General features: G+C 50.6%; 12 protein-coding genes across 12 annotated transcripts; 5 read left to right on the top strand and 7 right to left on the bottom strand.

Annotated features, from left to right (window-relative positions):
* Positions 1 to 95: 95 nt before the first annotated feature.
* Positions 96 to 1,218, bottom strand: ASPGLDRAFT_28246 (uncharacterized protein; the record flags this gene model as incomplete). Its single annotated transcript, XM_022543741.1, has 3 exons — positions 96 to 220; positions 272 to 1,003; positions 1,068 to 1,218. The coding sequence occupies 3 exons, from the start codon at positions 1,216 to 1,218 to the stop codon at positions 96 to 98; spliced, it is 1,008 nt and encodes a 335-aa protein (XP_022398125.1).
* A 343-nt stretch (positions 1,219 to 1,561) lies between these two features.
* On the bottom strand, positions 1,562 to 3,949 carry ASPGLDRAFT_60333 (putative GTP binding protein (GTPBP1)). The gene is made up of 3 exons (XM_022548430.1): positions 3,704 to 3,949; positions 2,133 to 3,645; positions 1,562 to 2,083 (listed from the first exon to the last, which is right to left on the bottom strand). The coding sequence occupies exons 1-3, from the start codon at positions 3,752 to 3,754 to the stop codon at positions 1,794 to 1,796; spliced, it is 1,854 nt and encodes a 617-aa protein (XP_022398124.1). The 5' UTR covers positions 3,755 to 3,949; the 3' UTR covers positions 1,562 to 1,793.
* Positions 3,950 to 4,075: 126 nt separating this feature from the next.
* Positions 4,076 to 5,152, bottom strand: ASPGLDRAFT_671416 (U4/U6-U5 snRNP complex subunit LSM3). Its single transcript, XM_022549095.1, has 4 exons — positions 4,781 to 5,152; positions 4,630 to 4,722; positions 4,531 to 4,567; positions 4,076 to 4,466 (listed from the first exon to the last, which is right to left on the bottom strand). Exons 1-4 carry the CDS (start codon positions 4,904 to 4,906, stop codon positions 4,432 to 4,434), a joined length of 291 nt encoding a protein of 96 aa, XP_022398123.1. The 5' UTR covers positions 4,907 to 5,152; the 3' UTR covers positions 4,076 to 4,431.
* A 339-nt stretch (positions 5,153 to 5,491) lies between these two features.
* Positions 5,492 to 7,192, top strand: ASPGLDRAFT_68731 (uncharacterized protein; the record flags this gene model as incomplete). Its single annotated transcript, XM_022549290.1, has 1 exon — positions 5,492 to 7,192. The coding sequence occupies one exon, from the start codon at positions 5,492 to 5,494 to the stop codon at positions 7,190 to 7,192; it is 1,701 nt and encodes a 566-aa protein (XP_022398122.1).
* A 286-nt stretch (positions 7,193 to 7,478) lies between these two features.
* Positions 7,479 to 8,453, bottom strand: ASPGLDRAFT_28243 (PIG-L family deacetylase; the record flags this gene model as incomplete). Its single annotated transcript, XM_022543740.1, has 2 exons — positions 7,479 to 8,146; positions 8,213 to 8,453. 2 exons carry the CDS (start codon positions 8,451 to 8,453, stop codon positions 7,479 to 7,481), a joined length of 909 nt encoding a protein of 302 aa, XP_022398121.1.
* Positions 8,454 to 9,870: 1,417 nt separating this feature from the next.
* Positions 9,871 to 10,270, top strand: ASPGLDRAFT_50476 (uncharacterized protein). The gene has a single exon (XM_022547319.1). The coding sequence runs from the start codon at positions 9,939 to 9,941 to the stop codon at positions 10,131 to 10,133; it is 195 nt and encodes a 64-aa protein (XP_022398120.1). The 5' UTR covers positions 9,871 to 9,938; the 3' UTR covers positions 10,134 to 10,270.
* Positions 10,271 to 10,657: 387 nt separating this feature from the next.
* On the top strand, positions 10,658 to 12,770 carry ASPGLDRAFT_50474 (alpha-arrestin). The gene has a single exon (XM_022547318.1). It carries the CDS (start codon positions 10,874 to 10,876, stop codon positions 12,473 to 12,475), a length of 1,602 nt encoding a protein of 533 aa, XP_022398119.1. The 5' UTR covers positions 10,658 to 10,873; the 3' UTR covers positions 12,476 to 12,770.
* Positions 12,771 to 13,336: 566 nt separating this feature from the next.
* Positions 13,337 to 15,397, bottom strand: ASPGLDRAFT_670821 (integral membrane protein TmpA). Its single transcript, XM_022549088.1, has 2 exons — positions 15,342 to 15,397; positions 13,337 to 15,281 (listed from the first exon to the last, which is right to left on the bottom strand). Exon 2 carries the CDS (start codon positions 14,985 to 14,987, stop codon positions 13,470 to 13,472), a length of 1,518 nt encoding a protein of 505 aa, XP_022398118.1. The 5' UTR covers positions 14,988 to 15,281; positions 15,342 to 15,397; the 3' UTR covers positions 13,337 to 13,469.
* A 1,772-nt stretch (positions 15,398 to 17,169) lies between these two features.
* afeA (adenylate-forming enzyme AfeA) lies at positions 17,170 to 19,447 on the top strand. Its single transcript, XM_022549078.1, has 4 exons — positions 17,170 to 17,674; positions 17,780 to 18,900; positions 18,962 to 19,292; positions 19,344 to 19,447. Exons 1-4 carry the CDS (start codon positions 17,426 to 17,428, stop codon positions 19,362 to 19,364), a joined length of 1,722 nt encoding a protein of 573 aa, XP_022398117.1. The 5' UTR covers positions 17,170 to 17,425; the 3' UTR covers positions 19,365 to 19,447.
* Positions 19,448 to 21,429: 1,982 nt separating this feature from the next.
* On the bottom strand, positions 21,430 to 22,717 carry ASPGLDRAFT_668909 (uncharacterized protein). Its single transcript, XM_022549068.1, has one exon. The coding sequence runs from the start codon at positions 22,557 to 22,559 to the stop codon at positions 21,714 to 21,716; it is 846 nt and encodes a 281-aa protein (XP_022398116.1). The 5' UTR covers positions 22,560 to 22,717; the 3' UTR covers positions 21,430 to 21,713.
* A 128-nt stretch (positions 22,718 to 22,845) lies between these two features.
* On the bottom strand, positions 22,846 to 24,269 carry ASPGLDRAFT_38185 (ferritin-like domain-containing protein; the record flags this gene model as incomplete). Its single annotated transcript, XM_022544917.1, has 2 exons — positions 22,846 to 23,868; positions 23,919 to 24,269. The coding sequence occupies 2 exons, from the start codon at positions 24,267 to 24,269 to the stop codon at positions 22,846 to 22,848; spliced, it is 1,374 nt and encodes a 457-aa protein (XP_022398115.1).
* A 1,098-nt stretch (positions 24,270 to 25,367) lies between these two features.
* On the top strand, positions 25,368 to 26,329 carry ASPGLDRAFT_68724 (SDR family NAD(P)-dependent oxidoreductase; the record flags this gene model as incomplete). The annotated part of the gene is made up of 2 exons (XM_022549289.1): positions 25,368 to 25,440; positions 25,581 to 26,329. The coding sequence occupies 2 exons, from the start codon at positions 25,368 to 25,370 to the stop codon at positions 26,327 to 26,329; spliced, it is 822 nt and encodes a 273-aa protein (XP_022398114.1).
* Between the last annotated feature and the right edge of the window lie 8 nt (positions 26,330 to 26,337).

The following is a 26,337-nucleotide window of genomic DNA, read 5'->3' as shown; positions in this document are numbered from 1 at the left end:
AGACACGATGTTGGATATATCAAACAATGCCATTCACATAATTAGAAAATACTAATACATCGAACAATCAATCCCAATCTATTATACAAGCAGGTCTACTTATGAGTTCCAGCCTTGGTAGCTCTACCCATCTTCTCCTTCATCTTCTCCATAGCCTTGAAATGGTGATGGCCACCGTTCCCGTTCTGGGCCGATTTCCCTCCTTGGGGTTGAGATTGTCCTGCTAAACACATCAGCATTATGGTCAATGAATCAAGGGAAAGGTACGTACCCCCACCAGCACCCTTACTAGCAGGCTTCTCCTCCATCTCCTTCTCAAACTCATACTGCTTCGGAGGCGGCCCCTGCGGACCCTTGAGCGCCTCCTCGCTAACCTGATGGTCATTTTCACCGGATGGCTTGCCATATTGAACACTCTCACCGCCACCACCACTACTAGCCCTCTGCTCAGCAGCCTGGCCGGTGCTGCTGTCACCTCGTCCGGCAGTACTTCCCGCGGCAGCAGCGCCACCACCAATACCAGCACCACCACCAGCGGCACCACCAGCAGAACCCCCAGCCACAGCAGCACTAGGCTCCCCCATCGCCCCCAACCCAGGACCCATACTTGTCCTCGAATTCAACCCAGGCGGATTATTCCCCATAACAGTCCTCTGCTCACCCTCCGGAACACCCGTCGCATTCGCCATCCCCTGGTATTGGTTCTGGCTGTGTCTCTGGGCCTGACTCACGCTCTTCGGATCAACCCCCGACGACTCACCACCATCAAGCACTGGATCCGCATCTAGACCTGGTTCCTCTGGAACGCCGGAAGCTAGTCCCGCTGGTGTAAAGCCGTTGCCGGTTCCCGGGCGGGGGTATCCTCCGATTTGCGGGTCTGCGTCTTCGCTGATGGCGGGGCTGAGAGGCTCGGAGGAGCGGCCGGTAGGGTCTAGGACGGATTTCTTTTGGGAGGCAGGTGTGGTTGCTGTTGGGGATTTTGTGGAGGGGGCGTCGGGTTGGACTGTTTGTTCAATTAGCTAGGGTTCTATATGGCATTATGTAGTCGTAGGCAGAGGGAGGCTTACCATCGCGGTTTCCGGCATCATAGGGGTCTGTAGCTTTCCCTTGTCCTTGGACTCCGGAGAGAGGTTCTTCGCCGTGCTGCTGGTGCTGGGGGTGGGTTTCACCCCAGATAGCATGCGAAGCGGAGTCGAGGGCTCTGTTTATGGTCTCCATTATGGCGGAGCGGATACTTTAGCCTTAGCAAGGTAATTTTAAGTGATATAAGAAATCCAAGCTAAGTATTATCGAATTGCTTGCCAGATAATGTATTATGGTAGTGAGATCTGACCGGACAACGCCCCTATATAAGAATCCGGAGATAGCAGACAGCAACATACGTCAGTGGATGGCCACATGTTAGACTCAAAGAACAGACTCTGGGGTGTCCGTGGTATCATAGTATGGAATCATAGTATGGAATCATAGTACTCCTACTTAATGCGGCTGGGGAGAACCAGTTGGTGTCATAATTGACGTCATGTCCACGTTGGTTGGCGAAAGGGGAAATCGATAAACAGGCAAAAGTCGGGGTATGGCTTCATGATTCTGATCTTCAGTTCTATACATAGTGTGATAGTCGCTGAAGTGCATCTGCTTCTAGCATCACATTTGGCATCATTGTACATCTGTATAACCTGCAGTACTACCGATAGCCATGAACAACCGTGAAAAGAAACTCCTAACAGACCGGGATAATCATGATTCGTAAATAACAGACGCCAGGCTAAACAAAACAAACCGCAATAAAGCTACGTCTCCTCGTTCAATTTCGCATCCGGATACAGAGGGTTCGCCGGGTCGTAGCCAACACTCTTGACAATCCCCAATCCCTTAGTCTTTCCCTCTCGGAAAAGGACTCGATCACCAGGCGCGAGAAATTCAGGGCGCTGGATGAACCTGAAGGCAACCAGAGCACGATCTCCCGTCCGGATAAAGGGACGGTCAATGTCAATCACCGAGCAGGTCTGGCTGACGGCCCCTACGTGCAGCATCGCTTGGTATCGTCGTTTGATCATGGTTGCGTGAGAAAGAATCAGAACTGCAAACATTAGCAAACTGCGTTATAGCATTGGATTCATTGAACTTACCCTCCGCTATAAACTCTCGGTAGACCTTAGGGGGCTGGTCCATCTTTCTCAGGACAACCATGCCCTTGCGGACCTCTTTCCTTCGTACCCGTTTCAGAGCGAAGGAGCCAGATTGTCCAGCAAAACAAGCATTGACCTGGATGCGTTTCCGTTCGATGGATTTGACCGTTGTCGTCGTGAACTGCCCCAGAGAGTCTGGTCCGACCACGACTGTATCTCCAGCGTGGATAACTCCTGACTTGACCACCCCTGAAACTACCGTGCCGACATGAGGGACTGAGAACGTGTCGTTGATTAGGAACTCAAAAGGTCCTTCCGGATTGTATTGCACACGATGGGGGAGTATGTTCAGGAACGTTCGCACGAGGTCAAGGTTCTCTCCGGTGACGTTGGACACTTGGAAGATGGGACATATCCTCTGGCTGACCATTTGCCCTGCGGTGTTAATGGTTTCTTCCATGTTGTTGAGGAAAATGGGAATCTTTTGGGCACCGGCGGACTTGAGAATCTTCCTCAGCTGGCTGATGGTCTCCTGCAAGATCTGGGGTGGGCATATATCGATCTTGGTGATGATCACCATGATAGGCACATTCAGCGCCAGTGCAATTCCCAAGTGCTCTTTGCTCATTCCAATCAATCCGTTATTGGCCGCAACCATCAGCAAGCAGTAATGGGGACTTCCACTCAGCATGCCAAACACGGTCGTCCGCAGGTAGCGTTCGTGGCCCGCCAGATCAGAGAAGGAGATCACTTTCGAGGATCGCTTGCCAATGTCCTCCCAGGACATCTTCCGGCCCTGCGAGCTGCCAACGATCTCTCCGTGACTGTCGAAGCCCATGATCTCCAGTCCCACCGAGCTGGTACGTCCACTCTCAATCTCGTGCTTGTGGCGGAAGAGGTTGACTCGGGCTTTTCCACGACCATCGTCCAGGTTCCCCTTCACGAGGACTCCCAGCATGGTACTCTTGCCCGCATCGACATTACCCACCACCGCCACTCGAAGTTCCGCCAGTTCCTCAACACTCTCAGCGGGCTGGCGCAGAAGAACTTTACCCCAAGTGCCTTGGATGCGGTCGTTCTTGACTCTGGATTCCGCGGGGCCGCCAACGTTGTGCGTGAGTAGGATGCGGTCATGCGCGGGGAGTGTCCCCGCAGCTTCCCGCAGGCGCTGTAGAGCCGTATTCCACTGCTCGAGGTCAAACCCCATAGAATCACCTCCATCCTCAAGACCTAAGTCGAAGATGGTTTCTCCGTGGCCCTCATCGATGCGAGTCTGGACGATCCCTGCCAACGCCTGAATGCTATCCTCCGTGTTCTCGCCCGTGCCTAGTAGGAGGTCTTTCAACTTCACAGTGCGGGGAGTGTCGGACAGTCCGAGCTGGTCAAGGATCTCGAGTTCTGCGTGATCTTCGTGGGTATTAGTCGAGTACCCACTGTCGCTTGGAGCGCTGGGGGCAACATGAGTTCGGTAGGCTTGCTGTTTGTCTGCATATTCCGCGAATTCGCTGAGGGCCTGCGGAGAACCGGTTAGCTTGGATACAACGAGCAAGCAGATGAGTAGGCAGACGAACGATCTCGCCTCTGCATCGCTCCTCCAGCGTCAGTTTCGGAGCAGACGGCATGGTTGTGCTGTCTTTCTTAACACGTAGTTGGTGTAGTTGTAGTTCGTAGTTCCAATCAAGTAGGTAGGTGTATTCTTCGGTCGGGCGGGGGAGACAATGGATCGCGTTGTACCGCAATCAGGTAGATATTCGAGTGATCATGCTTCTAGTCTAGAAACAGTGAAAGAAAGAGGAATGGAGAGGGAGAGTGAAATGGAAGGTGGAATAGAGGACGGGCAATGGAAGCTTAAGAGGCGGAGTCATCGCCGCGGGCAGCCATTGAGTCATGCCCCAAGGCAGATTCCTCTACCACTACCACTACTGCTTGTATTACTCTTACTACGGGCAGAATGACAGATATGAGTCAATCTGGAGGAACGCAAATAAAAAGAAATTATACACGAACTCAGGGTGAATAGCCGCCCCAGAACTGCTGTCACTGTCCGTCTTGTACTCCCGGTCCTGGCGCTTCTTCTTCACATCCTGCTATTCATTGAAACGGAGTATTTGCTAGTATCATCGATGCAGCAGGACATTAACTGTCTTCGTGGTATCATTTCATGGCCGTAGGTCGGGTGTCCGTAGCTCTATAGCTTTCCGCAGCCCATGTCTCGTCTATCCATTCATTGTCCGAATGTTCCTTTCTTCCTGATCGATTTCGATATATTTCCTTCGTTCGGCGGGTAAACGTGTCGCAATCATGCCTGGGGAGAGATCAAGACCACCGAGTCACCTAGCGCAAGAATCGTTTCAGTATCCTGTTGTGGGCCAGCATCACGGAAAGAATCAATACACACCTCGAATGAAGAGCATTTCCTCCTGCTTCTTGATCGTCTAAACAGCGCGCATATGTTAGCCTCTTCTCAGAATCAAATCCCAGCGCTTCTGGCTCGTACCTTGATGGTCTCCTCCTCGCTCTCGTTCTCCTCCACAACGTAAATGGTCTCTTCCACCTCTCCCATTACCAAGTTGCAGTGACTGTCGTAGGCCTAGTAATCTGCGTCAATACCCAGCCCCAGCAACCAAGATTTGTATCGAGACACCCACGTGCAGACGACCCTTGAGCTCGCGATCCCCGCGAAGTTTCACAAACACGATCTCGTCGAGCGACAGGCGCACCAAATCTAAAGGTTCCGAGACGGACGACGGGCCCGCATCCTCAGTATCGGCCATCTTGAGAAGCGAGTGTGGATGTAGATGGTGAATTGAGAGTTGTAAAGTGGTGGTTCTGCTGGAGAGAAGCAGAAGTGAATCGCCGCCAAGCCAGCAGTGCGGACTTAGTGAGGAAGCAAAGTGAATGTCTGTATTCCCTGCTGTGTCGTACTGGCTGTTGTTGTTATTTTGACTGCTGGTGTTATTCTTGAAGATGTCGTCCTTTCTTTCTCTTTTTCGTCTCTTCTTGTCGCTCTTTTTATTATTTTTTGTATTTTTTTGTATTTTCGTCTTCGAGATTCAATGCGGGTGGGTATTATGTCATATCGGTACGCTCTTTTAGCTTCCACCCGCCGATTTTCTACTTCGACCACTCGTTACTCGACGAATTTCTCGATCCATAAGGGGAGGAAGACTACAACTACTACTATTGGGACAAGGCATGGAAACAATTGGGGAGATGCAAAGGCCCAAGATGGAGGGAAGTTTGCGCTAGCACAATTCCCCGGGCCTCTGGGGGACGAGCCGCAGCCAGAGTACAAGACAGAAGCAGAGAGAGAAGACCAATTCTACCAGATTATTCAAGATGCGCATCCGAATCAGGCTATGGATGCGATGCGGGACCCTCGTTATGCCGATTTGGTCGCGTCAATGCCCCAGAATACATTCGTTGAAGCCCTACATCTTCTTTCGCCGGGCTATTTTATAGATCCGTATCGTGAAATACACCGACCACTCCATCCATCGACAGTACAAGCGAAAGGATACAAGTCACTGGAGTCTGTCTTTGATGAGTTTGTGAACAACGTCGCAGCAATCGTGCAGCTTCGTCAATCGGCCGGACACCACCTGGGTCTAGCTGAATACACACATCTACTAGACTGCGCGCGGTCAATTGGCGATGCGATGGTGGCAGACAGGATCTGGTACGGCATGAAAGACAACGAAGTGAATCCGGATGTACAATGCTACAACTACTACATGGAAGCCAAGGTTTGGAACGGGGCGTACGCTGGTCGGGAAAAGTACAATCTGCGAATGACCCCATTTGCCTATCGCAAGCGAAGGTTCGTCGATCCCAATGAAGGCTGGCAGGGCTACGGGACTGCTGGTCGAAGTGTCCGTAAAGAGGTACTGGATATCTTCAATGAGATGACAGAGGCAGGACACCAAGGGAACGAAGCAACCTTTGTGAATGTGATTCTGGCTTGCGGCCGGGTAGGGCATCTGAGAGGCATCAAGAATGTGCTCAAGACGGCGTGGAACGTCGATGTCGATGCACTGCTAGCAGAGCCAGACAACTCTAAGCTTCCTCCAGTCACGACCTACGATCCCTCGTCACCTCTACGCCCTAGCAGCCATCTCCTCTTCGCAGTTGCCCATGCGATTGGCACAAACAACAAAATACCAGCTGCACTACGCACAATCGAGTTTATCTCTCATTCCTATAGCCTCGCAGTCCCAGAAAAGGTGTGGCTTGAGCTATTCGAGCGGGCTTTCGTGCTGTCCCGTCCAAGATTTGGCCCCGATGCAAAGCGCAATGCAAAAGGGAAGGTCCCCTACGACTTCCTAACTGTCATGTTCCAAACCATGATCTCAGCGCCGTACAACGTCCGCCCAACAATCCAAATCCACCACATGCTCGCCAAAACAGCCTGGGACCGAGACCGGCTCTCCGAGTTCCTGCACCACATGCGCGCTGCCTGCGACGTGCTTACTGAAACACGACAAAGGCGAAAGAAAGCCCGATACATCATCGAAGAATACCTCTGCACATTACACACCCACAACAACCCACAACAACGAAATGAAGTCCTCATCTCCCCCACCCTCGCAGATGCAGTACACAACTACGACATCCTCCGTCTCCGCACCGCCCAACAAACCATGATCATGGAACGACTTGCCCGTCTCCTGATGATAAACAACCGCTGGACGGGCCGCAATAATCCAGTCTGGGAACGATGTCTTCTCCCCCGCGCAGTCGAAGAATGGCAGGATTTCTTACCTGAATCGTTCAATTATCATACCCGTGGTGGATTAGTGCAGTTCCGTGGAAAGACGCGTTGGGGCGAGGCTTATGTCAACTACCACGATAGGGTTCCTATCCGGCGACGGGTTGCTGGCGATCCTGGTGCAGATGCAGAGGTAGATGGAAAAGAGCAGCGTGAGGTTGATGATGATTTCTTCTGGGAACGGTGTCGACGGGCGTTTTCATCGGTGGATTTTGATAATCCGCCGCTAAATCGGTTGTTTTGGGGATGTGGTGCTCCGAGGTTTGAGCATGCTGCTGATGATGCGAAGTGATTCCTAAGTTGCTTCTTCCACTTGGGAAGACTATCAGGGTTTTCGTCCCAATTCCGTTCTATCACCACGATGATATGATTGTCTGATGTACATTCTACTACACTGAAATGTACTGTCAATGAGTAATACCCAGGTCGGTATTCATGTTTAATATCTAGTCTAGCAACGTTTGAGTATTCAAGGATGATAGTTATATGGTATTAATTCATTTCGGGTATATCATACAATATGTAACAGTCCAAGTCATACAAAGAGTAAAGCGAAGATACAGTATCATCCGCTTCGCTCAAGCCCACTGTCTCCTCAAATCATTCACAACCATATACCTCCCAATGGCAATCCAGCCATACCGGAACCACACCATCTGACTCTTATGCGCATTAACCATCGCCGACTGCGCGGTCAGATACTCATTAACCGAATTAATAAACAACAGCTGACCAGGCAGCTCATCCTTCTTGCCCTTTCCTTTCCCACTGCCCGAGAAAAGCGTGTGCAATGCGCCGCGGAGCATAGTCAACGGCGCGTCGAAGATACCAATGTACTTCCGGAAGATGGTTGTCGTGGACAATGTGTACAGTGAGACCGGGCACGCATAACCAGGCTTATCCCTCATCAACGAACGCAGGAAGTGTAGAGCTCCATAGTACAGCGAGCGGTGGTTGGGGTGGTTGCTGATACCATGTTTGTCGAAAGTCAACAGCACATCGATAGTCGAGACCGGAGGCCCATTATTCGTGCTCTTCTTTTTCAGAGAGGCGGAGGCCAACTCGGGGGCAAACGCATATGCAAGCATGTTGGATACATCGCTCTCGGTCCAGTTTGCTGTCATGCTATCGGGGAAACGGGAGGGGTCGTCGACGACGAAGACGTCGGATTCGCTACGGAGGCCGAGCTTTTTGGCGCTTTGTTGGAGTTCTTTTGCGCGGACGGGGCCGAGGCCATCGGCGTCTCCTGTGTTGCCATGATATCAGTTATCTCTATTCCCTTCTTATCTCGCGATACAAGACATAGGCGTACCATTACTCAGACACAGAATCTTGAGATGATTCCCCAACTCCGGCCGTGTCAGCGACAACACCGTCGGCGAGAAGAACATGGCCTCATCATCCGGGTGCGCAATCAAGAGACATATCCGCTTATTGTATAACCGCGGAAACGAGCGGGCGAACGGCGAGGAAGACGTCGAGGAGAGACCCCAGAAAATGATGACGGCGGAGATGGCGAGACCTATTGTGAACAAGTCCGCTGACGACGACATTGTGTTCTTTTGTAATTGGAATTGTTTGGGAACGTTGAACAAGCTGGAGCTGCGTCACCTCAGGGGAAGCTCAAGCAATGCGGATTGTGGAGCAGTGGAGAATGCGGTTCAGTTCATCGCATCCTCGGTGCTTGGTGTTTGGTCTGCAATGCAATGGCCGCGTTACTGGTTGCAGATGTGAATGCACAATGAGGAATTGAATAGTGTTACGAACTTTATCTGTCAAAGACGCGCGTATGAGTGCGTAGTCTATACAATGACACGGTGGCATTGAAGAAGCTCTGGAGTAAAGTTGGATGTGGTCACGTGAGTCACGTGAGTTGATCCGGGGTCGAAGATCCGGTAAAGCAGTTATTCCGCAGGCCATTCTTGTCCCTAGCTACTAATAGACATACAAGCATTTTGTGGAACATCACTAGCAAGTTTCCATGTAGTATCTAAAGATGGCAGAGTATCGCCGAGAACCAAATTACTGTGACGCATTACAGCCCTAGTAATAAGCCCTATCCCTCCCAAAACCGTTAGCTGTATTAGTGCCTCAGACAGAAACCACGGGCCGAGCGCGGCACAATTGACCAATCAACACCCAGAGCGTGATTTCGGTTAAAACTCCGAAACGACGGCAATACGGCATTCTCCGTTAAAAGCACTAATGACCGGTATTATGATTGACGATGGCTGCAGGAGGATTTCCGACAGAGTTTTCAAAGCCCCGTGGGATGATGCCCGCGGAGAATTCTTCTGCGCTAGACTGGCGTAGCTAGTACATAGTATGCAGGTGGTAAAATAATAAACCCCTCAGTCAAGCACGTACTCAAAGTAGATTAAAACAACCGAGTTGACTCATAGCTGGTACATACCGGCAGCACCGGGCCGGAACCAAAGAGGAAGTTCGCTGGAGAGGTTTGCCGGTTAACACATATTGTATCAGACTACGCCCTCCGATCAATAACCTGATCATCCGAGATCACGTTCCTTTTCTGAGCGACATGTTAGGTAATTATCTGTTCCTGAGACCGACAACGGGTGGATTTCTTGACTAATACTGGTACGACAATGAGGTTGTTTCATGATTTCTGGTGGATTTCGTACTCTTCTGGACTTCTTACTCAATACTGAGCAATATATATTGACCCTCATAGTCGAATTTCCATAGATGCTCAGTAGAAAGTGACGCAAGAGCCATCCTGCAATGCGGGGTATCTTTCCCTAATGAAGGTATGTATCGTACTGTACGGTATGACAGGGAACGGATCGAAAGCCGCAAAAAAAATTTTTTTTTTTTCTTTTTCACTTTTCTTATTTAGGAAGCTCAGTGGATCTACATAAAAATCGAATCAGAAAATTTCATCGCGAGCGGACCCGATGGCTGTAGGGCTAGCCGGATGGGGCAAAGCATCATTTTTGGATCAAGAGGATCTCCCACTAGCCTTACAGGAGTCTGGTATTGTACGCGTATTGTCGGCGGTCACCACATCGACCAGCATGACGCCACGTGATGGTGGGATGACGGCACCGATGGCAGACGTTGAACTGTGGCAGTTGACAGAGACATGTACACATTCTAGAATACGTACCCCTGGGAGTGGCCAGCCTCAGCATGATCTAATTTGTCCCAGACATGGCCTCAGGCAAACAAAGGCCACCTGTGACAGTTATGAGTCATCTGCCCAGGTGTAACTACCAGGGTTCTAGGTGATGATTGCTGATGCAAGTCGGCTAGAATAGTCGACGTACAAATAAAGATCGCCTGACTTGGTTTAATATGTCAGAGGGCGTGGGGCATGCTATTCATGTACTTGTATGGAGTATGTATTGATGGCACTAGAGCTCAGTGGTTTGATGCCATTTTACATGATTTCTTAGCTGTGTGGTTCTATACTATGCTCTATACAATGCGCTGTACAGAGTGTACAGAGTATACAGAGGCAAGGTACTGAGGTACCTTGATGCCATGCGTGTATTGTATGTACTAGTTGTACTCGTACCTTACCGTTACATACCCTGCCGTGCCTGCTCCACCGTCCCACTGCCAGTGACAGATTCTTCTGTCTGGACCGTTGCCAACCGTGTCTCTGATTGGCCAGATCGGGGAATCTCCTAGAAACAGTCAAACTATAAAAAAATTCCCTTTTTCTATGTCATTCATTCAAATACGGAAGCCACCCACTTTGGTCCTCTTTCTTCTCTCCATTCACATTACAGTCACCAACTATCAGCCATCATATCAACACACTACAACCCTCGATACTACTTCTTGTGGCAATTGGATTATGCTGGTTTCTAGCTTCTCGTCTTCTTTCTGCGCTCCATACTACTGTTATACCTGAGTGTACCTAGTGTCTGCTCTTCAAACTTGTCGAATACCACAGACGCATATAATACTCTCTTGAAGACGGATCAATTGCAACTCACAAGTCATGCCTGGCCGTCTTCTTTCCAACCTCATTCGCCCCTCCTATTCTCTTCACTCCTCCAGCTCCTCCTCACGTTCCAATTCTTCATCTTCATCTTCCGTCAATGAAATCCCTCACAGCTCGACAAACCATCACACCCTCTCCATCCTCCCTAAGAAACCTAACGTGTTCAAGCATCACCATGACCGTGCGAGGTCTCCAGAGCGTCGTCTGTCCGTCGCGATGGATCAATTGATCCACCCTCACCGGGACCACAGCAAGGATAAACGCCGCAGTCTGGGCCGCTCCAAGGAACGGACCAGCAGGGAGGATGCTCTGGCTGCGTCTGCCAAATTGGATGTGATGGTGGAGTCGCCTCCTTTGGTCTGCTACGGAACCCCTGCAAACTCCACTGGTGCTTTGTTCTCCGGTCGTCTGCGGGTTGAAGTGACAGACGCAGTGGGTGTTGTCAACTTGGAGAGCTTGGATATGCGTCTAATGTCCAAGGCCTCCACCAAGAAGCCGGTTTCGCGAGACTGTCAGTCATGCCTGTCTCGTACGGAAGAACTGACCCACTGGAATTTCCTTACCGAGCCTTTGCACCTCACGCCTGGAACCCATGAGTTCCCTTTTAGCTACCTGTTTCCCGGCCACCTTCCTGCTTCTTCCAACGGTTCATTGGGCCAGATCGAATATTTCCTCTCAGCTCGCGCACACAGTACCACTGGCGAGAATTTCACCTTCAAGATGCCCTTGCACATCAAGCGTGCACTTATCCCAGGGAACGACAAGGCGTCGATTCGCGTTTTTCCCCCTACCAACCTCACTGGCCGCGTCGTGCTCCCCTCGGTCGTTCACCCCATTGGCACCTTTCCCGTCGAAATGACACTCAGTGGAGTCGTTGAGAAGGGTGAGGAAACGCAGACCCGCTGGCGGTTGCGGAAAATGATGTGGCGGATCGAAGAGCATCAGAAGCTTGTGTCCGTTGCCTGTGCCAGGCATGCCCACAAAATCGGTGGTGAAGGAAAGGGGGTCTTGCATCAGGAGACACGGGTTATCGGTCATAACGAAGAGAAGAGTGGCTGGAAAACTGATTTCGATACCGCGGGCGGCGAGATCAGAATGCAATTCGAAGCCAACATCAACCCGACATGCAACCCGGTTTGCGACTTGGAAGCTCCTGGTGGCCTGGAGGCGAAGCACAACCTGGTGATTGAATTGATTGTCGCCGAGGAATTCTGTTCTAACCGAAACGCTCGCCTTATGACGCCAACTGGCGCAGCACGTGTGCTTCGCATGCAGTTCAACCTCAATGTCACCGAACGATGCGGTTTGGGTATCAGCTGGGACGAGGAAATGCCACCTGTCTACGAGGATGTCCCTGCCAGTCCGCCCGGTTACACCAAGATCGACCACGAGAGCACTATGGAAGATTATCAAGGATCCCCTCTTCCGTTACCCGAGTACGAAGATCTGGAGCAAATGGAAAACCTCCGGCTGGACAGCGACTCGACCTATTCTACGCATGAACAAGCTCGTTTGACCAACGATGACCTGATGATGACACCGGAAGAGACTGGGAGCAACAACCGCGACATCTCCACGGAATCCAGACCCTCTCAATAAGCTACTTTGACGGTGGTCCTACTATTTCCGATTTACGCTTTTCAACAATGTTTTTCTGTTTCATTATGATGACACGAGACCATGAATCAACCCACGAAACAAAAGATAAAACGCTCTCAGACTTCGTTTCAACATCGTTATTTATCGAGACCAGAGTCGAAAATGACCTGGTCGAAAAGTTTCTGCTTTTGAATTTAGACGTGTTTCCCAAGGAATCTCTTCTCTGCGACGCAAGGAAGACAATGGTTGGATTGGCCATTTGGGGACTTTTTTTTTTTTTTTTTTTTTTTCTTTTCTTGCATGATACCCATCATCTTTCTTTTGACTTCTTTTTTTTTTTTTTTTTATTTTTTTTTCTTCTTCTTCACATCTTGTGCATGTTGTTGTTTAGACTTATCATATACAGGCTAGAAAGGCTCCTTAATTTGATATATAATATACCGCATCGTTTCTTAATTGTCCAGTATCACCGGTGTGAAGCACAGCAGGACGTTATCCCTCGCTTTATGTTGTACACACAACACATTGCAACGCAGCTGGATCTCTTTCACCGTAATCCAATGACTCGTGGGCCAATGTTGTAGAAAACCGAGTACATTGTATGGCTTTCCTTGTCAATGTCTTACGAGCCGTGGGTGTCACAATCAACTGTCTGGTTGGGGGCACTGGAGATACGAACACTTATATAAGTACTCAGCACTCGTACATATTGTGACTCTGTTGTTTTGAAAACTGAATCGCATTGGAATGTTCACACGCAACCTAATCGGGTAAGGTGGGGTGCCCTTGCTATATACAGATTCTTCACCCCTCCATTCTTCTCCCCTTCAACCATCCTCATCAGTTTTCTTCAAGAAGCATTAAATAATTCGGATAACTCGTATCAACGTGATATACTAACCCATAACCCATAAACAGACCACATAAAAAGGACAACCAACACCATAAGACACCAAAGCCGCAACGCAAAAAAAAAAAAAAAAAAAAAGAAAAATCATGAATCAAAAATAGGCCCGTATGCCTTGATACCAGTGGCCTCCAATTCATAAACTGTGTTCTTCGTGACCTTGCCGTTACTAATCACACAGACAGCTTCCGGCTCGAACTCCTTGTACAGCTTCCTGATGAGAGGAACCATGTCTATCCGACCCCTCTCGTTGGTGTCGACGATGACCGGGTCGGGGTCCATTTGCTTGACAAGGTCGATGACTTTCTCTCCGTAAGTCTTCACGGGAGCTCGGGTCTGCCAGACGACACGCAGCTCGGGGCGGTTCTCGTCACCCAGGAACGATAGACAGGGACCGATACCTGAACCAGTGGTGACGATGAGGACTTTCTTGAAGACACGCATGGAGTACGCGAAGCCATAGATCAACACACCACGCTTCCAGAGGTGGGTGGGCTGCTCCTTGATGGTGTCTGCTGTCCAGTCGCCTGCCTTAGAGACCAGGGAGGAGAAGGTGTTGCCCTCTGGGTCGGGGAAGGTGGCGAAACCGTGCCAGTCACGGAGAGGGTGCTTGGAGAGCTGGATACCCTTGCCGAAGGCGGTCTTGGTGTAGTCGAAGTGGAGTCTGACGGCGTGGTCGGAGAGGTACTCGGGCTCCACGCGGACCTTGCGCAGGAACACCCAGGGGTGGATGATGGAGGCGATGACAATCATCAGGAACCAGAAACCGGGGATCTTGATGACGAAACTGCCCAGGGAGACGCCTTCGGCTCTGCTGGCTTCGTCCGCGAAGACCAACAGCAGGCACAGGAAGAGGGCGACCACAACCCAGCCGGAGAAGCGGTGCGTGAGCTCGAAGTAGTCATGCAGCTTAGCCCGGAAGCCTGGGTAGGCCACGATGATGATGGCCATGAGGAGCACCAGGATGATGTACGCCAGGATGACTGGTGCAGACGAGATGACCGCCTGGCCACCGGGAGGGTTTGTGTACGTGCGGGTCAAGACGGCCACGAAACCGATGTACCAGACGAACGAAGCGACTCCGCAGCCACTGTGGACACCTCCATAGTGGTAGACCTTGCATGCGATCTGCCGCAGCCGGAGCGGGGCCGATCTGGGGATTGAGCATGCAACGCGGAAGAAGGTATTCACGACTAAGGGCTGACGGGCCAAACCACAGGCGAGCACGTTGGCAGCTGTGGCGTTGATGAGGGCCATCAAGGTACGGTTGGCAACCATGACCCAAATGAAGACGCCCAGGTTGGCGAGGAAGACGATGGAGAAGAGACGACGATAGATGTCAAGAGCGGTATACCGGATAGGAGCATACCATCTTCTCTTGGGTTCGGGTTCGGTTTGGGCTTCGAGGTCACGAAGCCCTGAGGATGCGGTCTTCTCTGGTGTCTTTTCTGGATCCATGTTGGCTTGTTGTTTCTCAGGGTCAGACATGTTTTCGAGGAAGGCCTTCTCAGACTCGATAAATACTGAATCGGTAGGGCTCGAGGACTCTGAGGCACATTTGGCCGGCGGGGGGATTGATATCTCATGCTGCCCTGGCGGTGCCATGGTTGCTGAACTGGATGCAAATGGAAGACGCGAAGGGGTATTGACACAACTGACGAGTAGGGACGAGTCAGGAGCTCCCGAGGAGACAAAGAAATATAGGCACAAGTCCGTGAAGGTTCCGAGTCGTCGTATACCAGGCCTGATCCGCACTAGGAATGGGATAAAGAGATTTAAACTTTCATTGGCCACAAGGCATGTGCATCTGCATTTGCATGTGGGAGGGATCTGGCATGCTTTTGAATCCTTTCGAATGACAATGCTATCTTGTCTTCAGTCGGCTGTTTTCCCCAATGCGTGAAGATACGTTAATCTAAATTTTGTCCTTTGACAGCGGAGGTTCGTAACCCCAGTCACTCAAGACGATCTCCCATAATCACGAACTCAACCAGCTTTTTTCTTTCATTTTTGATTCTTGAGAGGAAGGAGGAAGGGCACTATTGCCATCCGGTGCCCATCCGGATCCACGAGGTTTGCCAATGAGCATGCGAGGCCGACACCGTCTATCTCCTTACTTCAGCTCTTACTAGAGCAACACGCAGAAAACTTGGCCAATGACTGGGGCCTTGAGAAGAGGCGACATTTAGAGCGGACCGTTTTCGTATAACTATCGATGCCCTAGCTATCAAGGTTCAGTCGGAGTCGGGATTGTCGGCTTTGACGGAAGTTAGGTTTGACAGCCTTTCCTCCGTCTTTGAGGCATACAGCCCTGGGCAGTGATCAACATCACCGGATCAGAATGCCGGCGTCCACAACAATGCGCCATGATGGGGCTCGTGTTCGCAATGTGGCCACGGCGTGGATCGATAACTGATTCACGAGATCACAGCTCGACAAGATCGTCGACTCAGGGCCCACGGGGTGGCCCACTCCACTACTGGCGGCGGTATCAGAGCATCACGGAAATAAGTCGGACGACCGGATTCAAAGAGTAAGGTTTTAGGGGACGAGATGATTTTGCAAAGCTTGGTAAGAGGCTTTTGCAATAGTACTTTTTGTCAGCCCCTCTCGCGCGAGTTTCCCCTCGCTCGTTCTTTTTCCCTGTCGCCTGTTCAAAGAAAGAGCCTTTGTCTACAATGCAGCTTTGCCGCCTACCTTCCCCTCCTTCAGCCTCTCCGTGCTACCTGAAGGATTGGGAAGGATGCAAATAAGCGAATCACTAACAGGTCCGTGGATCCGGTTCATCGTGGACGAACTGTGGAGCGCCGGAGAGGGCAGGGGGTGGACACCCAGATATCAGAATTCCCGCAAAAGCCGACAATAACTTGTTCAGCCACATTTTCCAGGGTCAATACCAAGACTGCCAGGGGGGTGAACCGCGATAGGGAGTATCGATTTTCTGCACGGGTCTTTTGGGGATCTACTTCACGGACGTCAGCCGGGCATGGATCGGATCGTGGCCCTGGTGGACTATGTGGGTTCTTTTTTAGCTGACCGTATTGATCGATAGATGAGATGGTGGTCTGGGGCTATGGGACCCCTCGCAGCTCGCAGCTCGCAGGCATCCTCTTTTTTCCCACCCTGGTAGCTGAGTGAATTGCAACATGTGCATCTTGATGGACGACTATCTAATCCTTTCGGGAACAGATTCCAGAGGGGTATAGGTTTGAACTATTATTGATTGTCAAATGTTCAGCTTCGGCTGCAGACAATTCGGATCATAAATGAAAGTCCGGCATTATGCAATTAACAAAAGCCCAGTTATGACAGAAGCGCGGGATACAACTTCGGACCGGAAGTTTGTTAGTTGTTGTTGGAGGAGGAGGAGGAGGAGGTGGTGGTGGTGGTGTTGTCGCCCAAACAGGCGGGCCTTTCGGTAATGTTGCGAAGATCATTGTTGGATCCGGCGAACATGTGAACTGAGTTTGGCCTTGGATACTAGTTGTTTTCTTTTTTCTTTCTTTGACCAGGGACCACTCAGTGAGCATGATTATGCTCTCCGATTATCAGCCACGGGGCAGAAAAATAACCGAACTTTTGACAGGCGCTCGGGCGACACTTGAAAGGAAGGAACTGAGTTTTCTTTAAGCGGTTAGCTCTGGTCTCAAGCTGCGATCATCCTGCGATCTGGCGGAGGCTGGAAGACGGTGGATCGGGGTGGTGTTTGCGCCACGGCCTAAAACGAATGAATTCCAAATCACGGCCGCATCTCACATCAAAGAAATGGAATTCCCCTCGAGGGGAATGACAAAACACGATGGCTATGGGATTATATCTATCGGGGTTGTTTCCCCTTGATTCGAATGCTTTTTTTCTTTTCTCTATTATCCTTGGAGAATTGTCTTCCACAATTGCATTGCTTGACTTCACGATTGAGGACTGTGCTTCCCTGATTATTGTCACTGTTACTTCGCACCGGAAGTGACGGTCTCTATTTTAGTTCATATCCCTATCTTATTCATTTTGGCCGACTTCCGGCAGCTTTTTCCATCATTTCCATCATGGGTCCTTGGGAGTCGTCCTTGGCCTTGTCCCAATCGGGCAATTCTGTATACACCGACTTATTGACGTTCGCGTTCCGCGGCCCCATCGCCTACGATGACCAGCAACCACTCTTTATCGATGCTGAGGATCCCTCGCGTGCTCTCTCTGCTGGCCAGTTCCGGCTGTTGGTCCGGACACTGATTGCAGGCCTGCAGGCTCACCATGTGCAGCGTGGTGACTGTGTCTTGGTGCATTTGGGCAACAGCGTAAGCAGACACCCTGTCCACTTTCCCTTGTTTTTTTACCTAAGAAAATCCGGCTCCATCCTTTTATCTATTTGCAAGCTAATCAAATGATCGGCTTCGCTGTAGATCCTGTACCCCGCCCTGTTTTACAGTATTATCGGAGCTGGAGGCGTGTATATGGGCTCGAACCCGCGGAGCCAGCCCGCCGAATTGGAGCATCTTCTGGAGCTGTCCGAGCCGAAGCTGATCATTACTTCTCCCGATGCGCTCGGTAGTGTTCTCAGAGCTTCTACCGGTCGGGGCATGCTCCCTAGCCAGGTCTGCTTACTCGACACGTCGGCACCCCAGTATGTCACACAGCTGCTCCAATCGGGGTCGCTGGCTTACCCCGGCGCGATCGAGTCGCTGCTGCCAGAGCAAGGATACCACCGGAATTTCGCGCATCTGCTGGGCTACGGCGAAAACGACTGGGTGACCTTCAACGACGAAGCGATCGCAAAATCCACCCCGGCTGCATTGTACTCGACCAGCGGCACAGGAGGCCTGCCCAAGGCCGCCATTCTGTCTCATCACGCGATCGTCTCACAGCACCTTGCTATTGCCTATGATGTGCCGTACAATGCCACACGGTTGCTATCATTGCCGTTTTTCCACCTCTTCGGATCCCTGTGGGCGCATATTTTCACCGTCCGATATGGTCAGCCGTTGTTCGTTTTGCCGCGCTTTGAGCTGACTCAATTCGTGGCTGCCGTGCATCAGTACCAGATTACTGAGACATACATGGTCCCGGCCATGATTCACGTGTTCAACCAGAGCGCCTTGCCGCTGTCTCATCTGCTGTCTTCGCTTCGCTACGTAGGTGTCGCGGGCGCTCCGATCGATGCCGCATCTATGCAACTCTTCCAGTCGCAGTTGCACCCCTACGCCACGGCCGGTCAGCTCTGGGGTATGACCGAAGCAGGTGTTGTCTTCCAATGCCGCTACGGCGACCGTGTGGATCACGGAAGCATCGGACCTAGCCTGCCAGGGTACGAAGTGCGTCTGGTCAGTGCTGACGGTTACATTGTGACGGAGGATGGGCAGGATGGCGAGTTATTTATCCGAGGCGCCGGTGTGCTTACGTGCTACAAGGGCCGCGACGATGCTAAGGATGCAAACGGGTGGTTCCGGACTGGCGATGTTGCTTCTATCCAGAACGGCCGATTCTACATCAAGGGTCGCACTAAGGAGTTGATCAAGGTCCGAGGGTACGTTTTTCTTTCCTTGTAGATATGCAATCATTGGGTTTATGCTGACATGACACAACAGATGGCAAGTCGCCCCCGCCGAGCTCGAAGCCGTCCTCCTGAAACACCCTGCCATCGAAGACGCCGCTGTGATTGGCGCCACCTCTAAAGACGGCAGCGAAGTCCCGCGTGCCTTCGTTGTCCTCTCCAAGGACCCCAACATCAACCCCCCGGCCGCGCACGATGTGTACACGTTCTCGCGTAAACAGCTTGCAAGCTACAAGGCATTGGACGGTGGTGTCATCTTCGTCGAGGACATCCCGCGCACAGCTAGTGGCAAGATCCAGCGCTTCAAGCTGGCCAAGATGAACGAGTACCGGATGATGATGTCCTCGCTGTGCTCGGATCTTGAGGCGAAGAAGGCAGAGCGAGTTGCTCTTCAGCCGATTGGGGTTGTGCCTGCTGCGGGGGGTGTTGCCGTCTGATTCTCAACTATTATGATTGATACGATCTGCTTTTCTTTTCTTTTCTTTTCTTTTCTTTTCTTTTTTTTTTTTTGTGTGTGTTCTGGTTTTGGCTGGATATGGGTTGGGTTGGCGCGGTATTGGCGAAGGGAGTTTAATAGGTTTTTGGTTTGTGAATAGTGATAGTATGCCAGTACATACTGATATGATTGATATGATTGTTTATATGAATGCAATTATTTTAAATACTTCCTTATATCTAAGCTTCAACCATCCATACAATAATAATCATCAGGTCCTTATCCCTCTTGTTCCTTATAATGGTGTTGACTTCATCCAATTGCCTAGGCTACGTCTCTACAACGATTTTTTCTTAATCGTCCGTCTTACTATCAATTGTCCATCCATTGACTCGGTAGCTACTCGTAGTTCATTCATTCTGGCGGTTCGATAGAAATCGCATTACGATGAGCTAATCGATCAGATATATATCTCCACGTACTCTCCTCTAAACGCCATTGATACCACCCAAACTCAACGCAAGAACTAGATAACGGACACGAGTGACACTCAAACCTGCCAGACACCTGACATCTTACTGTCAATAACAATTCTACACTATCCAACGTTCTACCTCCGAATTGTCACCAAACACGGCCCGAAAGCATATCAGACAAATTGGAAAACAACAGGAAAGATACCGAATGCGCTGGCATACAATTAACCTCTGTCGAGTCATGCTGGTCGAAGCTTATGACCTTGTCAAACCCTATTTCAGGCTACTTATCAGACGGTGTGCGTATGACACCACTAAACCTACCAATTGATATCACCACCATTGATAATCACGCAAACTCAAGTAAAACACTAAAACATACTCCATCGATCTATAAGACACTAGTTTTAATGTCCTGCAAGTCCGCAATAGTCAGGTTTTCAGCCACACCCACAGCACCCCCACATGTGGCGGTGTTGCATTGTGCGCTCCACCGGGAAGAGATTTTGGGGCTGAAGGCTGAAGTCAATGGAGGATCGTGGCGAGCGGTTGATGACAGGTTGCTGAGAGATTGACTTTAAATAGTTTGTATTTGCTTTTGTGCTCGCGAGAAGCGGCTGTCTGGTGTTGTTCGGTAATTTTGGAGTTCAGCATTATACTAGAGTGTCATACTACGACAAAGTGCTTTGTATGTACTATGTACATCACGCATGGCTCGTACAGAAGGATCAAGAATCTATGCATTCCTAGTCTCCATTCTAGTCCCCCGGAATAGATCCCATGCTTTGCACTAATAGCACCATACATAAGGCCTTACCCGCCGCCCAGTGCGGTCAAGAAAGCAAGATTGGCGATCATCAATACGATCACCGCCAGTCCAGCTGGACAGAATTCTTTATCTCCAACTGAACTAGCGATCTAGCATAGATCCGCCATGCGGGGGCGCTCGGGGCACGAGAACAAGACACGACAACACGGTGAACACCTACATAATCACCGCCTTCACACCCCACCCTCTTGTCTCGATTGAGTATGTCGCCGGGTTTTTGCCGCAGCCTTCCTTCCATGGTCAATGCCACCCTAGACAGATCGGTGCGGGACGATCATGCGCACGGACGGCGTTCGTGTGGTGCCAGCTGTGTGTCCCGAGGAAGTTAGAGTTGCATGGCAGAGCAGCCGCGGCGCAGCGCAGCGCGTCGGCTATACGGCTGAGAATTTGGAAAATGTGGCGATGGCGCTGCACGCCGCTGGATGCAGTATCCTGTGTGTCCATTTGTGAACAGAAATGCATTGATCGCTGGTGCATTTGCTGGGAGTGACTACCAGCCTATCGATGTGATGGGGGATCTGGACTCGATTGCAGATGCACATGGATCTCAATCGGGGTTGCATTGCATGAGCCAGGCTCAGCCTCATGTATTTTTGCAAAGCCGGTCTGAGTCGGGGGATGTAGGCTGCTCAGTTTGGTAATACTCTGAGGCTGATCTTCTGGGAACTTGCTCTGGGCCCGTCTTCCGGGCAATGAGGCCTTAAGACAAAAGAGGAATGAGTGTCGTTATCGCGCGAGCATTTAGACCAAAGTTAAAGGTCCATTCCAGGCAATTGTCGTCGCAACACTAGCCGAGGTGATGCCAGGCACGTAGTAGTAGGCCTGATTTGCCAGTTGAGCCAGGCCCTTTGGCCAACTTGCTGTTGTTCATGTATGTTTTCAGATCTCAATAACTGCTATGAGTGTACCCCGTGTGCTGCAACGAATGTACCGAAATTGCTGTAAGCTTGTCGCAACAAGAATATTACTCGTTCACTGCTGACACCGTAAATATAGCTATCTCGTTGAGCGTGCTTCACCCTAGTCAAAGGTCCATCAGACACTTCTAGAAAATACCATATCCCTTATACCAAACCCCCCAACCCAGCGGCCCCAAAGCCCCCAAAACCGACGCACCCAACGGAACCTCCAGTATGCACCACACCCACAACGTCCCAATAGCCGGCGCACGTTTCATCACAGCATAATATGGCGCGTTATTCGTGATAGTCATCAACTTGACACCGAGGAAAACAGCCAGCGACAGGAAAATGAGCGTCTTTAGCGATGGTGGGAATATCAATCGTCGAAGGAAGGATATGGATAGTTTTTCGGGGGTTAGAGGGAAGAGCAATGGTTCGTCATTTGTTGTCGCAAGGCGACCAAATGAGATGATGTGGCCATGAGCCAGGTGGATGAGGAGTGTTAGGATGGGAAACGTGATGAATGCTGATTCCCGGAGGAGATTGGAGACTGGGATCTCGACCGCGTATTGATGGGCCGCGAGATAGGCCAGTGTCAGATGGAGAGTTGTCAAGGGGAACGAGAGCAGGACCGTATCGAGGAATGCAGGCAGCGGCTCGTCGACTTCATGTTTCTCATCCTCCTCTTGGGCAGTCTCTTTGTTTTCTCCCTGGACACTTGGATCGAATCCCGATATCTCCCCCGACGACGGGTCAACCGTCACGAATCGCGTCCCCGGGCCTGCCTTCGCGTATGCTGTGTCTGTGATGCCTTCAGCGGACAGAAGGCTTTCCTTTCGTTCCGCGATGATGTCCACTAGCGTTCTCTCGCTTTTCTGGCCATCTGACGCGGTACCTCGCGGTGGGTGGGCGAGTGGGATGGGGGAGGCGTCGAAAGAATCAGCGGCCGCAGCGGCGCGTCGTTGTTTTCGATTTCTGGGAGGTTCCATGTCGAGGTCGATATTGGGACAGTTTGATGCTTAGGGAGGATTCCGGATGACGTTGGTGCAGAGATGCAGTGTCATGTTTCGGATTGACCGCCGGAGGTAAGCGGAGTTTATCTCCGTTGTATAGGACTACGAACAATCAAATGCATTTAATAGAATATTATTATTATATTATCATCATACTTTGAGTTGTGAAATTAAGGAGTATAGTCCTACAACAGCCCCAAGAAAAGCCCAAACCAAACCTCATCCTCAATTACTTATAACGAGATGGACCAGTCCATCTACCCTAGCCAGCTTGGTACAAAGCCGGTCCTGCTACCACATGGGCATTCGCCATGCTGAAATTGAAAGAAGTCAGGAAAGGATCCGAGTCCGTGATCGCAATGAACATGGTGCCATTAATGGCCGGGTCGCCCTCGAAAGTTGTCGTATTCGGTTGAGTGGTCGACCCCGAGGTAGAATTGTCGCCCATGGTCAACGCCGTGTAGGTGACATTAAGTTGAGATACCCACATAACGAACTTGGGATCACCGGCCGTGGTCGTCGTGATATAGCTGTTGTTGGGGCCCACGGACTGCCCGGGGGTCTCCCAGGTCAAAAGAACCTCGCGACCAGGGAAGGAAAGAGGGGTTGTACGGTTGTGGGTGATAGACGCGTTGCAAGCCTCGCCGATAATATCGGATTTGAGGCAGGAATCATCGATACCTGTACTGTTCAAGGTATTCATCCCGGGAGTCAAGGTTTCGTTATATGCAGACGACCCGTTAATTCGGTCAGGATTGGGCTGGTTCACAATATGCAAAGCTGGGAAGTTCTGCCACGCCAGCCTGGTTTGGCCCTCAGGACAGGAAGAGATATAGGGCGCCAGAAGAGTCCATGCCCAGGACTGTGACACACCAACCTCAAACCAAACCGGCATTGGGAAGAGACCTTCGAATTGTCGGAAAATCATTTGCTGTCGAGCTTCAGTGGTGATGGTCTGGGTAAGAAGTGTCGCAGCTTCTCGAGAGTCCAGGTGTGCCAGGAATCCATATACACCGGCCTCGCTGAAGCGAGTGAGCTTCTGGCAGAAATCCAAGAATTCCCGGACAGTCGTGTACGGGTAATTGTATTGACATTGCTTGGGGGCTTCGGCGCCCAGAATGTTGGTGATCAGCGTAGCATGTCCAATTTCCTGCTCCGCCATAAACTGGATCAGATATCGATCCTCTGCAGTAAGGCCTGCATCCGTGAATTCCTTTTCAGAGAAACGGGCAAGGCCATCGTAGAACAGATCGAGCTCAATATACTCAGCGTAGAGAACAAGGGCCTGTTTACGGTCAATACCAATCACTTGTGATATGTAGCAAAAAAACATACCAGAGATTGGAAATCAAAATCGCTTTTGGCGTTGTAGACAGGTGTCGTTCCGTTCGTTCCCACACCTCCTGCTGGCACGTACGGTGCCGGTGCAGGATCATGAAGTTTACCGTCACTGGGATATGTAGTAGCCGACGGTTCCACGCTCAAGCTAGAAATAGTCATCGCGAGTGTTGAGCTAGCATTCAAGGCCCCAGTGATTGTCGGGGTTCCTGAAAAGGAAGTGTGATCCATCGAAGTTGCGAAGCTGACAACCGTTGGCGCTGTCTCCCGAGCAAGGATATTGGGAAGTGCGAGAGCTGACGGCAGCCAGCCCAGCAGGCCGAGTAACAAGTGGTGTTTCGACGCCATGTCCGCTATTGCTCACTGTAGTGGGACAACCTTCTAGGGAAGGATCAAGACACACTACAAAAGCGGCACCCGGAGTACATATAGGGAGCCATTGTGGCCAATGTGTGAACGTGACGCAAGCACTGCACAATCAACTTCCGTCTCAGGTGTATCCTTCGGCTAACTGGCAAGAGTCTGGAGAGTATAGTGACGTCCGCATTCTGTAGACAGCGCCGGATGCTCCCAATTAGAACTGAAGTCAGATTCGCAGCTCCGCCAATGCGAGCTGTCGTTGATCAGGAGCACCAAGGGTCAGGAGGTCATCTGTAAACGCTCCCGAGACGACAATGGGGATGCGGAGAGACGCGCCAGATAAATAATGTTGTCAACCGGACGAACCGGACTGGTACCAGACAACGACCCAGCATTGATTCACGGGATAGCCGGGGGGTTTGATTTCCGGAAGGCGAAGGACGGTTGATTTGCCAGGCCATATAGAAGACAGGATTTCTCGATTTGGGTCTTCAGATCCCATCCTGATCACTGCCTGCCTGTTGTTATTCCATCTCAATGGATAGACAGATGAAGCATATTCAAGAAGTCGAGTTTTGGTTATTCAGGGCCATATCCATGACGTTGGAGAAGTCCACGGTTTCTGACAACGAATTGAGTTGTAGCCGTGATGATGGTATTCATCATAGAGTCCTTAAGGTAACTACTTCTCCTCTCCAGGTCTTCATATTCCTCCCGCGACAAACCGTAAAAACGGCTTAAGATGTTGTCGAGGATATGATGAGATCATTGCACTTTTCTATTCCAGATTAGCACATCTGCCTTTTTCCAAAAGCGGCAATACATTTACAACATGTCAGCATCGAAGGATTCTGATCCATGTCCAACTACACCAGTCATCTTATGTACAGCAATCGGAAGTGAGAATTAATGATGACACTTGCAGAAATATGATGCAGTCAGCGTAAGAAATGCAAGTCAACGTGGCGATGCTGTGAGATGCGGAATACATAGACGTTCTAACGTCTGTTATAACCCCGGTTTAATGAAGCATTCTCTGTATAATCGTACTTATTGATTATTCTGTTACATCAATAATCAGTAAACATGTCGCAGTTTGACCCATCCAGATTGTTCTCGGTCAACGGCCAGGTTGCCGTCATAACCGGCGCTGGAAGTGGTAAGCTTGATAACGTCCCGTCCTCATTCCACGATGCTAATAGAGTTACTCAGGCCTAGGAAAGATAATAGCCCAAGCCCTCGCCGCCAACGGCGCTTCCAAAGTCTTCATCATCGGCTGACGACTCGAAACTCTGCAAGAGACAGCTAAAGCAGGACCAGAGGGCACAATCATCCCAGTCCAAGGCGACATCACATCAAAGGAATCCCTCCAAGCAGCCTATGAAACAATCTCATCACAGACAGAATACATCGATATGTTGATGGCCAACAGCGGTGTCACCGAGCCAAACCCGCAGTTCTTGTTTCATCCCCCGGCCCCGACACCCGACAACAACCTCGAAGAGATCCGAAAGACACTGTGGTCTATCTCAGAGGAGGACTTTTCGTTCGTTCTCCAGACCAATGTGATGGGTAGTTATTATACGGTCGTGACTTTTCTGCCGTTGCTCGATGCTGCGAACAAGCGACAGCCGCCTCCAACTTCTGGCACGATTCCACCCCCAAGGGCTCAGGTCATCGTTACTTCGTCGATTGCTGCATGGATTCGTGTAGTGTACCCAAGTCTCCCATACATCGTATCTAAGGCTGCTCTTACGCAGATGGTCAAGTCGCTTTCAACGACCTTTGCCCCCCATGATATCCGTGTTAACGGTATTGCACCGGGCGTTTATGCAACCGAGAATATTTCAAACATATACGGTGACTACGAACATATCACCTCTTACGGGTCTATCCCAAGAGATTTGATCCCTCTTACGAGGACTGGTGGGGTTGAGGATCTCGTGGGGCTCATCCTCTATATGGCGAGTCTTGCTGGAGGAAATCTTAATGGTAGTATCATGATGTCTGATGGGGGGTCGTTGAGTGTGGTGCCGTCCAACTATTGAGGAAGCCA

This window comes from Aspergillus glaucus (assembly GCF_001890805.1).
Source record: "Aspergillus glaucus CBS 516.65 unplaced genomic scaffold ASPGLscaffold_19, whole genome shotgun sequence".
Lineage (NCBI taxonomy): Eukaryota > Fungi > Ascomycota > Eurotiomycetes > Eurotiales > Aspergillaceae > Aspergillus > Aspergillus glaucus.
This window is presented reverse-complemented; position numbering and strand designations above follow the sequence as displayed.

Bases quoted from the DNA above. Each gene is read 5' to 3' on its own strand.
- ASPGLDRAFT_60333 (XM_022548430.1), bottom strand. From the start codon at position 3,754: ATGCCGTCTGCTCCGAAACTGACGCTGGAGGAGCGATGCAGAGGCGAG. The intron at 3,646-3,703 runs GTTCGTCTGCCT...GGTTCTCCGCAG, and splicing joins AGCGATGCAGAGGCGAGATC to GCCCTCAGCGAATTCGCGGA. The intron at 2,084-2,132 runs GTAAGTTCAATG...TAATGTTTGCAG, and splicing joins CCGAGAGTTTATAGCGGAGG to TTCTGATTCTTTCTCACGCA.
- ASPGLDRAFT_671416 (XM_022549095.1), bottom strand. From the start codon at position 4,906: ATGGCCGATACTGAGGATGCGGGCCCGTCGTCCGTCTCGGAACCTTTA. The intron at 4,723-4,780 runs GTGGGTGTCTCG...GCAGATTACTAG, and splicing joins AGCTCAAGGGTCGTCTGCAC to GCCTACGACAGTCACTGCAA. The intron at 4,568-4,629 runs GTACGAGCCAGA...CGCGCTGTTTAG, and splicing joins GCGAGGAGGAGACCATCAAG to ACGATCAAGAAGCAGGAGGA.
- ASPGLDRAFT_50476 (XM_022547319.1), top strand. From the start codon at position 9,939: ATGACGCCACGTGATGGTGGGATGACGGCACCGATGGCAGACGTTGAA.
- ASPGLDRAFT_50474 (XM_022547318.1), top strand. From the start codon at position 10,874: ATGCCTGGCCGTCTTCTTTCCAACCTCATTCGCCCCTCCTATTCTCTT.
- ASPGLDRAFT_670821 (XM_022549088.1), bottom strand. From the start codon at position 14,987: ATGGCACCGCCAGGGCAGCATGAGATATCAATCCCCCCGCCGGCCAAA.
- afeA (XM_022549078.1), top strand. From the start codon at position 17,426: ATGGGTCCTTGGGAGTCGTCCTTGGCCTTGTCCCAATCGGGCAATTCT. The intron at 17,675-17,779 runs GTAAGCAGACAC...GCTTCGCTGTAG, and splicing joins TGGTGCATTTGGGCAACAGC to ATCCTGTACCCCGCCCTGTT. The intron at 19,293-19,343 runs GCGAAGAAGGCA...GTTGTGCCTGCT, and splicing joins CGCTGTGCTCGGATCTTGAG to GCGGGGGGTGTTGCCGTCTG.
- ASPGLDRAFT_668909 (XM_022549068.1), bottom strand. From the start codon at position 22,559: ATGGAACCTCCCAGAAATCGAAAACAACGACGCGCCGCTGCGGCCGCT.